Below are 13,706 nucleotides of genomic sequence, written 5' to 3' on the forward strand. Positions count from 1 at the left end.
AATTCCAATATTCCACGGTAGCAACACTGATTTACCGGGCCCAAATAACATTATTTAGTTGCCGAGAATATATATTTTTATTTAGTTAATAAAAATAATTTATTTAAAGTAATGGGAATTAAATTTTATTACATCAATATTAAAGAGTAATAGGTAATAATTATATCAAACATTCATTATTAATTTACCTATCTAAAGAAAAAATGATTTTCAAATTTCCTAAATGTATTACGTAGTTTCTAAAAAATTTTCAAGTTCACTATTACAATATGTATTATTTTCATTTAGTCATTTATTAAATTTAATATTAAGTTTGTTTCAAAGTATTATTTGACAGCTGCTCTCTTGCGGTCGCTGACATTAAAAAATATTGGAAGTCTGCAACACCTAGCAACATTTACCTAAAACAATAGAAGGCCATATAATTTGATTGCCATTTTGAAAACAAATTTAGTATTAAGTGTACACGATAAATATTATAGCAGCCAATTATTAGGATCACATACTAATCGAACATTTATAATTTAATTTCAACACACAATTTCACACTCCTCTTAGCGAAAAAAAATGGCTAAGAATTGGGTGCCTAATTTGTGATTCCTATTTTCATAATAAACTGTTGATAAAAATAAATGTGAATGAATTAAAATTTTCAATAAATCAGGCACAAATATTTTTATGAATATTAGATACAAATTATTTTTATCTTTCACTAAAAATATAACAGTTTTCAATATAATATAATATATATTTTTTAAATTATCGATTATTGCCATCATACAATATTTTGTTATATTATTTTACGGCGTGGAATTAATAAAAATAGGAATTTTATTAACGAAAACAACAATAATTGTACAAATGGAAACCATTAATCTTAAAATAGATACATAGAAAATAATCTGTATAATAATTTATAGGGACGGCATAATTAAGTATAGAAATTAACGCTAAAATCACTAGTTTTGGGCAAAATATAGTAAGTTGTGCTGGAAAAATATAATATGTTCAAGTATAATTTACGATAAAATATAAACCGAATTTGAATAAGGAATGTTGATGAAAAAATGAAGTGTTGTCAGTCTAAAAAATATTATGTTATTTAATCTCTTTTTAAATTTAACCCCGTGAGATGATAATAAAAAATAATGATAGAAGAAATGGCCACAAATTTAGTTTAAAATTATTAAAAAGATTTCATATTTTAGCTAAAAAAGGAAAATGTTTATAAGCGCTCGGCGATTTTTCACAAAAATGATTCTCAATTTTGTTCATAAATAAAGGATCAGTAATAAGCTAAAGAATAAATATTATTAACATAATTTAATCCGAACGTTTGATAGCTAAGTCAAACTTTATAGCACAAAAATCAAAATGGCTTCTTGATCAACTTTAAATTCGCCAAGTTGCCCGCACTTAAAACGGTGACAGGCCGAAACGCCAATAAAAAATGGCGTCCACTGTTTTGACAAGAGTGAAGTATGCACAGTTCACAACACAAACTAACTACAACAATATTCACTACCGTAGACAATAATAATAATTATTTAAATAACTAAATTTATCTCGATTATAAAATAAAGGCATTTGAAAATATGTACGATTTATAATAATATAGGTACGTAAAGTAGTAAATACAGGAGGCAATGTTTTTTTAAACTAAGGCACTAACAACCAATGCAATATTGTTTTAACTCGTTAAGCACGGCTTATATTTTTGTTTAATTCTTGTCTATGATAATTAAAACACATGTGCGAAAAAAACACATTTTAAAATGATATTTTTTTGAACATCAAATAAGTCTTAAAATACTGTCTTTCAAGTGATGAAGTATCTATAAACGTTTTCTTTTTACATTATGAAATTTTGAATTAAATATTTTTAGATCTGAAAAGAATTAAACAGGTTTTCTTTTTTAATCTAATAGTGAAAAATTACCCAATTGGAATTAAAAAATATTTCTTCATAATCTCATCTATAATAATTTATAAATTTAATAAAATATCGTACAATACACACAAATGACTAATAAATTCGGAACAAATAAATATACAAATAATATACAGAACCAATGTAGTGGAATTATTAAACTATTACAGTAAAACCCCGTTAATTCAAGATCGACAAAAGAAAATCGAAAAAAATTCGAAATACAAAATGTATGGCAAAAAAACAGTAAAACTTGAAAAAATAAAGTTTTTTTGTTCCAATTTTATAACATAAATAATTTTCACAAGAATTTCGAATTAATCGTGGTCTTATTAACGGGCTCTTACTCTAAAGATTTATCCATTAGTTCAAAAGAAAACAGGAAAAAAAATATTTAGTTAATTACATAAGTACATAGGTAATACTAGATTTTGATATATTTATAGTTCGTCAATACATTCACAACACTTTAATAAAGATTTTCACTTCATTTGACATAATACCTACATTTTCAATGATATACAATGATAAGCTGCTTCGCACATACAATCTCTAGTAAACCTCAACTCATCAATTGCACAAGTATTTAAGTTAACATTCGCATGGCAGATAGATTGCTTAGTCACTTCAATATTGTCCTATTAGTAACAAATACCGGATCGTCTTTGTTGAGTCTGGATGAGACAGCATGTCTTATTTCTTGTCTAGCAATCTTGAAAGGCATTTTACTTATGACATTTCAGACCATGCAAAGTTGGTATCAATTGAATATACATAATTTTAAATAAATTATGAGTTGATTCTCAATTTTGCGGGCTAAAATCAATGATATAATAATATAATAGCCACTCAATTAAAAAAAATAGTTTTTAGGAATGGAATGATAAGCCATTGATTTTTGGCTCACAGAGTTGCCATATGTATGTGTCAATTTCCCAGTGAGTAGATGCATTTTGGCTTTGTGCACAGTTAGATAATTCAAGGTTTTTGCATAGTCAGCCGAGAGGTTTGTTCCTACAACCCCTGTGCATATATTTTCTATCTCAGTCTCCATTCAATTTCAGCTGCCATTGATTGAATAGTTGTGCATCTTGTTTAGTAATGTTGCCACATTTAAAAATCTATTTTTCCTTAATTCAAAATGTCACCGCTTTAATATTAAATAATATCTCTCATTTCTGTTGTATAGGTATAACATTTAAATAACTTTGCAATCTTGGCGATTGTAAAATAATCATACATACAAAGCTTTGATATCTTGGATTATTTAATAATATTAGAGCAGTTCTTTATTTATTATGTAACTGCAAAAGAATTATTTACGTTGTCAATGAAATTGTTGCGATAATGAAATTGTGAATGCGGTTAACCACACTGCAGTGAATTTAGCATAGCGTTTTTTTTTACAATTAACTTATTAATTTAACTACTGCCAAATGTTATATCTAAGCTGCCAATAGAAACATTGAATATTTGTTGAAATGCTCAAATATATTTAACGGATGTCCAAGGCTGATGTGGAAATTATATGCTCAATCTACAATCTTTAAACGTCAGTTCTATACGATACCTTCATCTTGATACGAATGTCAAACTAACATTATAGGTGTCCAATGCTCGGATAGTCCCATGTATATATCAGTGGCAAGTTAAAAGAACACATCATCAGAAATAAATCTGTCAAATTAATGCAATATAATTTTAAGTCATTATATACTACAATGTATTTAGTTCTTGGTAATAAATTAGTTTTGGGGCCAGATGCATAGACGTTGTCGTGAGATTAACATAACTATCGGTTACACTTGACAACACCTAAGACACATAGCGGATAGTGACCTTTGCTTTTCAGCATAATAATTTCAATGGCAACACGTGAAACACGCAAACAAATATCATTTAATATTAAAATTTACAAACATTATTTGTCGACAACTAACATTTAAAAACGGATAGAATGCGTTAGCATCGACAATCGCCACACGATACAATTTTTCTTTGTTTTTCTCTATTTTGCCAGTAAGTGTCGCAGCAGTGTCACCAAGTTGCCGATTTCGGTTGTCCAAGACTCAAGAAGTTATTTGCATCTGGGCCCTGACAGTTGCTCCAGGAAACAAGACGTGAGGCATTGTGATCGATTATAAGTACTCAATAATAATAATATAAAATCGTAAATCAGAGATTGTGCAGCCTTGTAAAAAATGTGATGTTCGACTTTACACAACGTATATCCTGAGTACTAAACCTTGTCTTGCCAATCGAAGATTCCTTGGTCTTGAAGGGCTGCTAAATAACATTCAAAATATATTAGTAGAAGGTTTCTTGGAGATGGTGACAGAAGACATTTTAACTAGTATTGCAGTAATTGTGATCGCGTTCCAGTATGTAAGCGAGTGATTCACATGATGATACAGCATCGATGAGATCTGGCATCTCCGACGACCTCGCTTGTGTGGCCACTGAAGCGGGGGACGTCCCCATGGTTGATGGGGGGCGGCGAGGAGACAGAGGTAGAGCGGGGGCTTCCGCCGGAGTCGCTGCCCGAGAACGCCCCCACGTCTGTCGGGCTTGTGTTTCGTATTTGGGATCGCTGCTTCTTTAGATCTGCTAGTGTGCCTGCCGAATAAAAACAAAAAAATATTTTGAAACAAAGACATAATATTCTATTGGTAAGGAATGTGATAGTGCGACAGAGAAAGTTTTTGAAAGCGCTCAGTGACAATAATATGAGGTAGAGTGAGATGGAATAAAAATAGAAACACAAAAACATAGAATTTCCTGTACTGAAACAAATTTATCATTGTTTGGCTTATAGGTGATTAGTCAAATATGTAACATAGTATCTTTTGTTAAAATAATTTTGACAGAAAATTTAAAAACAAGTTTAGATGTGCTGTATTGAAGTTTAGTAACGAAACTGAGAAAAAATGTGCGCAGTAATTTAATTGTATTATTACGTGGGTTGAAAAATGGACACTATTAACAAGATGATGGCCTGTTTTGAGGTTTATATTTATGATGTACATCACTGTTTGCCAACCGCTAGTCCGCAAGTAATTGTCACCCATTTAAAAATGCCTATTCCAAAAATTCCAAGAAAAACCATTAGTTTTTTAGTAATAAAAATGAGAAACCAAATGGATGTCAATGCAGCACATCATCGCTTAGAAACAATACTGAAGCCACTGTTATTAACTATTCTAGCAAATATGCAACTGCAGATTTCATAGTCCATACATATTTTTTTAAAACTATATTATACACTGGTTTCTGAAAATTCAAGAAGTTCTACTATAAACAATTTAGTTACTTTCAATTTCATGTTGTTTTTTTTTCGAATTCAGTTTCAAACTATGTCTGTTTATATGTCTACGTTAATATAAAGTTGGGAATCACTGAATAAGTAATTATAAATTTAAATCGTCTACTGTGGGGCGAAGATGTTATGCTATTCTCAGTGAAATCAAAATAATAAACAGACTCAAATTATTTTTAAACGTTGCTTGGTAAATTTGTATATGATTATATGAACGAATTATTTAGGTACCTACCTATATAGGTACTAAAATTTGGCAACGTAATGAAATGCGCAATTCCTTGGTAATAAAGTATAACATGCCTATTAACTTTTGTTACTTATATAAAGATGTATTATACATAATATAAATATGATATGTTGTGATTTGAACTTAAATAATGACAGTTGACAGCAAAAAATAACATGTTTTAAGCTTTTAACTCAAATGCGAAGCATTTTAATCTTAGTGCAGCTCTAGCAAATAAATTGCAGAGTAAAAAATGTGATGCATACTACAAGCGCATTCAGAAATGACTTGTCGCTAATTTAGTCATATCTCCTTTTTCATCTCCTCAGTATAATGTGGTGAACGGTAAGTGGCAATAAACAGACGATACTCACAAGCATTTGTTGTCCGGTAAAATAGACATAGGAAAAAGACGAGAATTGATTTGGCATACAGTTGTTACAATCTTTCAAATTAGACATACAATGTTCTTGCACTAATTCAACAAAAATCCTGATGTACAAGATGTTGTAGCAGTGTTGGACTCTCATCACGGCGCGCGAGGATGCGGCTGATGTATTTGAGAGAAGGGCGCTGGGTAGTATATATTGGTCCACACTAGAAGTAAGGTGGAACAACATAATCTGGAGCTCTTGCATCTCCATATTTGTTATGCTTGGTGGACTCCAATCAATGGGCCATGTAGAATGGACAATGCACAAACACCAAGAGACATCAGACGGTCGGTGGTCAACTGGCAATCCCAAATTTCGATGGTGTCATTGGCCCAAGATAAAGAGAGATGGAGAAAGTTCTTGGAGGAAGCTACGACCTGTACCTACTGGGTCGTTAAACCACTGATGATGATGATGAGATTAATTCATTTGATTCATGGTTTTAATTTACCTCATATACAATTTTACTCATCAAATTTTCTTGTTTGAGATTATGTATGTTGCAAACCAGCATTAATTTATAACTACATTTTCTACTAAACAGGGGAAGATGCCATTTGGAATAGTATTTTTTTATATTTCCTTATCTCCATGTTTTTAAATTGTTTTACTAATGATAAAAATTATTTATCATTGACATAATAATATATTATACTAAACTGATATTTTATATTTTTCAAACAAAGCCAGACATTATTTAGAAAAAGATGTCCTACAATAATTGATTGGATATCGTGGGTCATGTGACAATGTTGATTACATGTGTTATGTACATTCAATACAGATATTTCTGATTTCTGTCTTGAATATTTTTTTAGTTTGTTTCCTCCAAGAAAGCGGGGGGGGGGGGGGGGTAAGATGGATTCACACATTTTATTATTTCTTTATACTCTGTTCTATCATATTTTTATGTATTATTTGTATTATTAGTCCTAATAATTATTATAAGAAAGTATTTTTTTTAAAATACAACATTAATTTTATTTGAGTTAAAATTAGGCCTCTACAAAAATGACACCTTTTATCATAATACCTCAAAAACACGTTTTTTCATTATAATAAATAACGTAATAACGGTTATCACAAACTATAAAATTGAAAATGGTCTCTTGAAAAGTTGCTGTCAAAATTAAGGAAAACCTTGTCGACAGCAGGATGGATGGATAAATCTTCAACTATTCGTTCAAAAGTGTAAGAATATTGAAAATATCATACCTGCGTTAATCATGACAGTGACGTGCACGTTAATCTTGCCGTTGTTGTCAGTGGTATAGTGCGTGGCGGCACTGGTCTCCGTAGGCATCTCCATCAGTTCCTTGGCCGAGTCCAGTTCATCCTCGTGGACAAATGACTCGTTGTCCTGCCCCTCGGGAGCTTTCCGCACACCGTTATTGTTCATCGCGACCACAGATTCAGAGTCATCGCTGCTTAGCCTCGAATTGTATTGTTGCTGGGTGGGCGAGTCGTTCTTGTTGAAGCCGTTGTACAACTGATTCTGGGGCGTGGTCGCGGGAGATGTCACGCCATCGGGGCTTTTTGGGTTGGCGTTTGGCAGGTATTGCGAGGCGGCATTCACTCCGTACAGAGGGTTCGTGATTTTGGGAACCTATAAAATATATCATAAACTGATTTCGTATTCTATAACTGGTACAATTAGCGTAATTAGGTAACGTTGTAGGTAAACATTGAGTAACCGAAAATAGTAATAATGCACACTTGGACAGTGAGTAAAATTCAATTACAAATAAAAATACAGTACTCTCTCAGTAATCCGCCACCCCAAAAACCGAATGCACACTTGGACAGTGAGTAAAATTCAATTAAAAATAAAAATAAAGTACTCTCTCAGTAATCCGCCACCCCAAAAACCAGACAAGTGTCCAATTAGTGAAAGCAGCAGATTATAGTGCATAGATACAAAATATGGTAAAAATTAAAACAGGTATTTCGTAAAAATAGTTTTTTTGAGAAATTTGTACTAGCAAATTACGTTTTTATCCATAATCAAAATCAAGTATTTATTAAATTATACATATTTATAAACTAAGTTTATTAACTGCGTTGTATACTTGTACGCGGCGAACTACTGAATTTGACAATCGAATACCGGCGAATTATAGAGCTTGATTTTGTGCTTTCAACTAGTAAAAATAATGGCGGATTATAGTAGTTGTCGGATAATCGAGCGGCGGATTACTGAGAGTGTACTGTATATACTTATATGTCATAATAATAAACGTGGAACAATACCCCAGGCGTTGAAAAAATCACATAAATAATATATTGTGACCACTGGCGGCTCCTTTCTTAGGTCATTCGGTCATTGACCTGCCAAAATAAATACCTTACAATCGACATAATAATATTAATAATATGTGCAATGTCATATATAATAATATTAATAATAATCAGTGGATTTGAAATTATAGGGCGCGCGATATTGTGTCGACCCAGTCTATTGGGTTTTGTTTTTGTTTGGGCGATAATTCCCCGAACAAAAATATTGTGTTCGCCGGCAGTCTGAAAATTGACCCAAATTGAATATTTTTATAAAATTTTCTCTCTCGTTTCTCATACATAAGACAGAGATCGATATAACACAAAATACAAGATCGAAGCTTGTAACGGTGCGTGAATTACTGTAATATCGGCAATGCCCGAGTGTGAGACAAAAGATTTTTTCACCTAATTAAATGAAACAGAATGATAACACTGACTAGATAATTGGTCTCAAGACGCAACTGTGTATGCGGTTCGGATTCGTTGACAGGTTTTGACGAATGCCTTTGGTTATTTTAATCATATGTAAGGAGTTTTTGGTGCAAATATTGCATATACACACAACGTTTGGTTTTTAGTGATTTATAACATTTTTGTGAAGCAGTTAGTACGCACGCAGTAGCAATTGAAGTCTGTGATACAATTATAATGGAAATGGAAGCACGATTCGCATCCAACGATCATCTCATTATATCCGATTTGTTCAATAAAGAAAATTACACTGATTTTAAAAATAATTTTCCCACACGTCAAGTAAATTTGGTAAAACTGTTAGAAGAAATAAACATAATCAAGTTAAAAAATGAATTATTGGTGTTTTATCAACGAGATGATTTGCATGGTGCTAATAGTGCAGTTTCTCTTCTACATTTTTTACTCAGCAATAATTTCAATGAAACATTTTCCGAGTCGATCAAAGTTCTCCAATTTATTTGCGTCATACCAATGACAACAGTTGAAAGTGAAAGATGTTTTTCCACTCTCAAAAGAATAAAAACCTTTCTACGCAATAGGGCCAGGATAGACTGACCGCTCTTGCAATGCTCAGTATTGAAAAAAAATATGTGGGAAAAATAGACAATTTTTATAATCGTGTGATTGATGATTTTTCAAAAAGCAAAGAAAGAAAAGTGGACCTAATTTACAAAAAATTATAACGCGTTGTGTGCAATTTCGGTTAACGATGGGTTGGCGTTATGAAAAACGGACATTTTTTGAAGGGTAAGTAGGTACCTACCTATAACAATTTCTAGCATTTATTCTATAATGTATAAAAAGTCAATTTGCAATACGTCTTTTCAGTATACAACGAAAAAGTAAATTAAAATAATATATTCAAAATTGACCTGCTAGTTTATTCCGGATTAAGCCGCCAATGATTGTGACCTCACCGGGATCATAATACTATTTTCTGAATGATTAAATATTTATCATACCGTATTGGAGGACGCTTGTGACTCGCTGGATTTGTGAGAGTGGGCATCACCGTTCTGCGTGGCCGCGTTGTGGCTGGTGGTGGCGGGTTGCTTTGCAGGCGGAGGATTGGAAGATCCTCCCGGATCTCCAGGATTCCCCGTGCCCGACCCATTTGAAGATCTCTTCTGGGGAGATGTCGGCCCGTTCGGGATGGCTTGGGTGGTTTCCGAACCATTCGGGAGGCCCTGCGAGAAAGAAATTAAGAATTTTATAATGAAAAATAACTGTTTAGAAAAGGTGGCGTGAACATCATCATCTAATCTAGTAAGCTAATTTTTAAAATATCTATTTATTCATTCTTTATATTTTTTGGCAATATGCCTCTGTCCCTAACGGCCAAATCATCTGACTAAGATATTTTGTCATGAGATCCTTGACGAAAAAAAAGAATGAAAATAACTGTAAGCCATCCAAAATATTAACAATGTCATGAACTTAAGAGTCGATTTAATTCCAGGGTATCTGGTCTCGGACTGTAAGGCCCTTTACGCACTGACGACTGGTCTCCGGCAACGAGAAAGTATGACTGGTCGCCGCAACCACGTGCATAAATGCTGATTTCCTTTCTTATGCCTCGTGGTTGCCGAAGACTGGTCGACAGTGCGTAAGAGAACTAAGATGTTCTATTAAAAAGATGTCATAATCATGATAAAAAGAATCCTTGAATTATGAATAAATGCAACGAATATAGAACAATAAAGTAGATTTTAACTTCTTAGGTAGGTATCGGTATTATCGACACAAATTTCACCTTCAGGTATCTTCCTACCACAGGTAGATATAAATAGATCTTGAAAGTGTAGAAAAGCCAAGCCTGAGAAAATAATTGATAGATTCCATTAAAATTAAATGGATGTCACTAGAGTCTAATTGCATATGTTTAATAAATTCTCAAAATTAACTGATTTATATATAGTACAGAATTGATTAGCATAGTCTCACAAATCTTGATTTCACCTGTGCATTGATTGTATTACTGTATTTTGATTCTGCAGTTTGCCTCCTACCGAAAGCAAGAACTACACCATGGCCACTACAAGGGGGGGGGTGCTGGTTGACAGGGCTCTATCCTGGGGGCCCAGGCTCAACAGGGGCCCGCCGTTGCCGGTCAACCAGGTAAATGAGATAAACGCACATCACAAATTTCCTCTAATTGGAAAAAAGATGCTATTTCACTTCAAGGATATTAATATTTTTAAATATATTGTTGTGTGAAACAATTTGAGATTATTTTGTGTTGATACTGGACAACTCTATAATTCAAGAAGATGTATTAAAAAACCGCTAAAAATATACTGAATACCCTAAATATTACCTCAATCACTATTTGCAAAATGCAATTGTTGAGAGTCACACTGCATTAGCGATAGGTAGGGGGGCCACGAACTACACTACCTATAAGCATTATATACTTAAATATAACTATGTATAACACATATCGTCGGTGTTTTGTAAAAAGGGCGAATCAACCATTTTGGTGAAATCGAGATTTTAATGAAAATACAATATGTACCCCACTAGCTTTGTTGTGTAAAAACGGCGAATTTGTATCTCCACAGGAAAGTACTTAAAAACGATAATCGATTATAATTATAATAATTAAAATATAATAATTAAAATTACAAAATAAAAAGCGAATTTGACATATTAGGCCTTTTAAAATATTATATAATAATACCTATTATAATGACAGTATTCTTTCTAAGTTTCATTATAAATTTGTTAGATATTTATAATCATCCACAGGTAATAAACAAATAAATGTCAAAAGTTAGAAATGCTCCTCCTCCTGTAAAATAGCATTTTGGTTAATTCGCCCTTTTTACAAAACACCGACGATATAATAATTCCCAGCTTAACAAATATTTTCCATGACAGTCCTATGACACAATAAAATGAAATATATTTTCACTGGACGATCCAAATAAGATCCATCTGATTAAGATATATATTTTCATCGGTACACATTGACGCATTCAAATTTTACTACATATATCTTAGACTGCTGAAACAATCATACGTTCATACCGTGTCTGGAAACTTGTACGTATGCAGTTCGCCGTATCACACTTCACCGTAAAATGTTGTATCGGAAATATATGGCCCCGTATATTAAAGACCGTCCCACCTCTATGGGTCGTATATTACTGATATAAAATTCATGTCTACTTAAAACACGGTTCTTGTCGATTTACACTTTACAGGAAGCCAGCAGCAAACAGATTTTGAAAATAGCCGACAAACTGGATTATTTGTTAGGTTAGGTTTTCATTCTTGAATTCATGAATTTTGCCAAAGTCGGCTATGAAAATTGAATTAATGTTCATATTGAATCTAATAAAATTGGATACCGTATAGTATATGGTCATATCTTTCCGATAAGAAAGCTCACGGCGAACTGTGCCACGGTGAAATGTTTTATGTACAATTTACATGTAACCACTTAAAGATAAATTCATTATTAGATTATAATACAACCTGTGAGGCAATATTTTTAATGTATAAATTTAGATAATGATTCTCACCATTATAATGGGTTCTAGCATTCTAGTTCTAGCAATGAATACTTCTGGATATAATATAATATTACACAAACACTTGTCAGATCATTATAAGCATTATATGAAATCTTTTAGTTGCATTTTTGCAGAATATTTTGGTGATGCAATTTCAGAAATGTGCCTTTTATGGAGAAACCACTGCCATTTTGAAATCGAGTGGGAAACAATATTTTACATATCTTCAAAACAACACCATAAAGATGCATGCATTACTTATTAGACAATAGACAATAAAGAATTTCAAGATTTTTCGAAATTACATATTTATTTATGTATACAAACTTATAAATCCCGCTTTTGTTTTAGTCTGAACACTTTGAACAGGAACGAACCTATTAGTCAATAAAAGAATTAATCGCAGCCAAATTTTATCGACAGACCCTATAGCTGATCCCCAAGATGGCCGGCTCCTTCTTCTTCATCTTCCTCAGGTTATCGTTGGTGAGGAACATTGTTATGATGTCAGCTCATCGGTTGGCAGAAACGAAACTTAACCATAATAAACAAATTGTCCACTCGCGGCGACCCGGTATAATATACTTCACATTGTTATATTCACTTTTTCAATTGAAATAAAGGGAACACTATTAATTTTAACGTAGTTGGTAGCCTTGCTCACTGTGATAATGCTGGGGGTCCAAGTTCAAAGCCCACTGACTAGATGAAATTGACTATTATATTTATGTTGTTTATTCAATCAAAATATGTTTTCCATATTTGGTCTCTCCGGCACATGCCAGTCGAGAAAATTAAATCCCAGGCGGCAAACGACAACGTATACAGGAATAGGGTCACCTTAGAAAGAAAATATGTCTACCACCAGTATGCACGCTAAGCTGTGTATTTTATAATTGAGGCTATTATTTGCAAACACGGCTCATTTCAATATTCTTGAAAAGTTAACCTTGAATGACATTTTGTAAAGAAGAATACATTTTAAATGAATTTTTAGACAGTAGCCTAAAACCCGGCTTTATTACATACAAAATATCAAATCAAAATAACACGAAACTTTCAAATGAGGCTTATTCCACAATCATTTAGATTCAAAGACGGCTCGTTTCACATTAGCCGATAGGAGTTCAGTTTTGGGTCATCTGACTAACATTTTAGTGATACATCATTGGTTGCATACTTGCATAAGCAGTTAATTCAAATTTTTAAGTTGCAGAACCGGCTCAATCCAACTATCGCATTCAAACCCTGATTGATACAAACATTAAATGTAAATAAATTCTTTATTATTATTGAATTGAATTAGTTTCCATTTGTTTTCTATTTTAAATGTACAAACGAACTAAGAAAACAAATTATGTTGTTGGGAATAAGCCGTGTTTGCAAATAGTAGCCTCATGATAAATTGATTACCGCACGCGTTAAAAACACCAAACATGTGTTTTGAATTGAAAAATAAATTATAGGTACACAAGCAATTTTCTATATCTCAATGCTTTCTTAAAAGAATTGGCTGTAAGCCGTT

At 32.6% G+C, this 13,706-nt stretch overlaps 1 protein-coding gene across 2 annotated transcripts in view; it reads right to left on the minus strand.

The window, feature by feature from the left end:
* Positions 1-3,059: 3,059 nt before the first annotated feature.
* The window catches only part of MYPT-75D (Myosin phosphatase targeting subunit 75D), a 63,202-nt gene continuing 52,555 nt past the window's right edge, over positions 3,060-13,706 (minus strand). For both annotated transcript variants that reach the window (XM_085959688.1, XM_085959687.1), the window contains exons 10-12: positions 9,626-9,850; positions 7,125-7,515; positions 3,060-4,546 (exon numbers count right to left, since the gene is read on the minus strand). In XM_085959688.1, the coding sequence (XP_085815814.1) occupies positions 4,329-4,546; positions 7,125-7,515; positions 9,626-9,850 (834 nt within the window). In that variant the 3' untranslated portion in view covers positions 3,060-4,328. The remainder of the gene's footprint in view (positions 4,547-7,124; positions 7,516-9,625; positions 9,851-13,706) is intronic.

Source organism: Rhyacophila brunnea, unplaced genomic scaffold (assembly GCF_057557595.1).
Source record: "Rhyacophila brunnea isolate RB1 unplaced genomic scaffold, BYU_Rbru_1.0 scaffold_9, whole genome shotgun sequence".
NCBI lineage: Eukaryota > Metazoa > Arthropoda > Insecta > Trichoptera > Rhyacophilidae > Rhyacophila > Rhyacophila brunnea.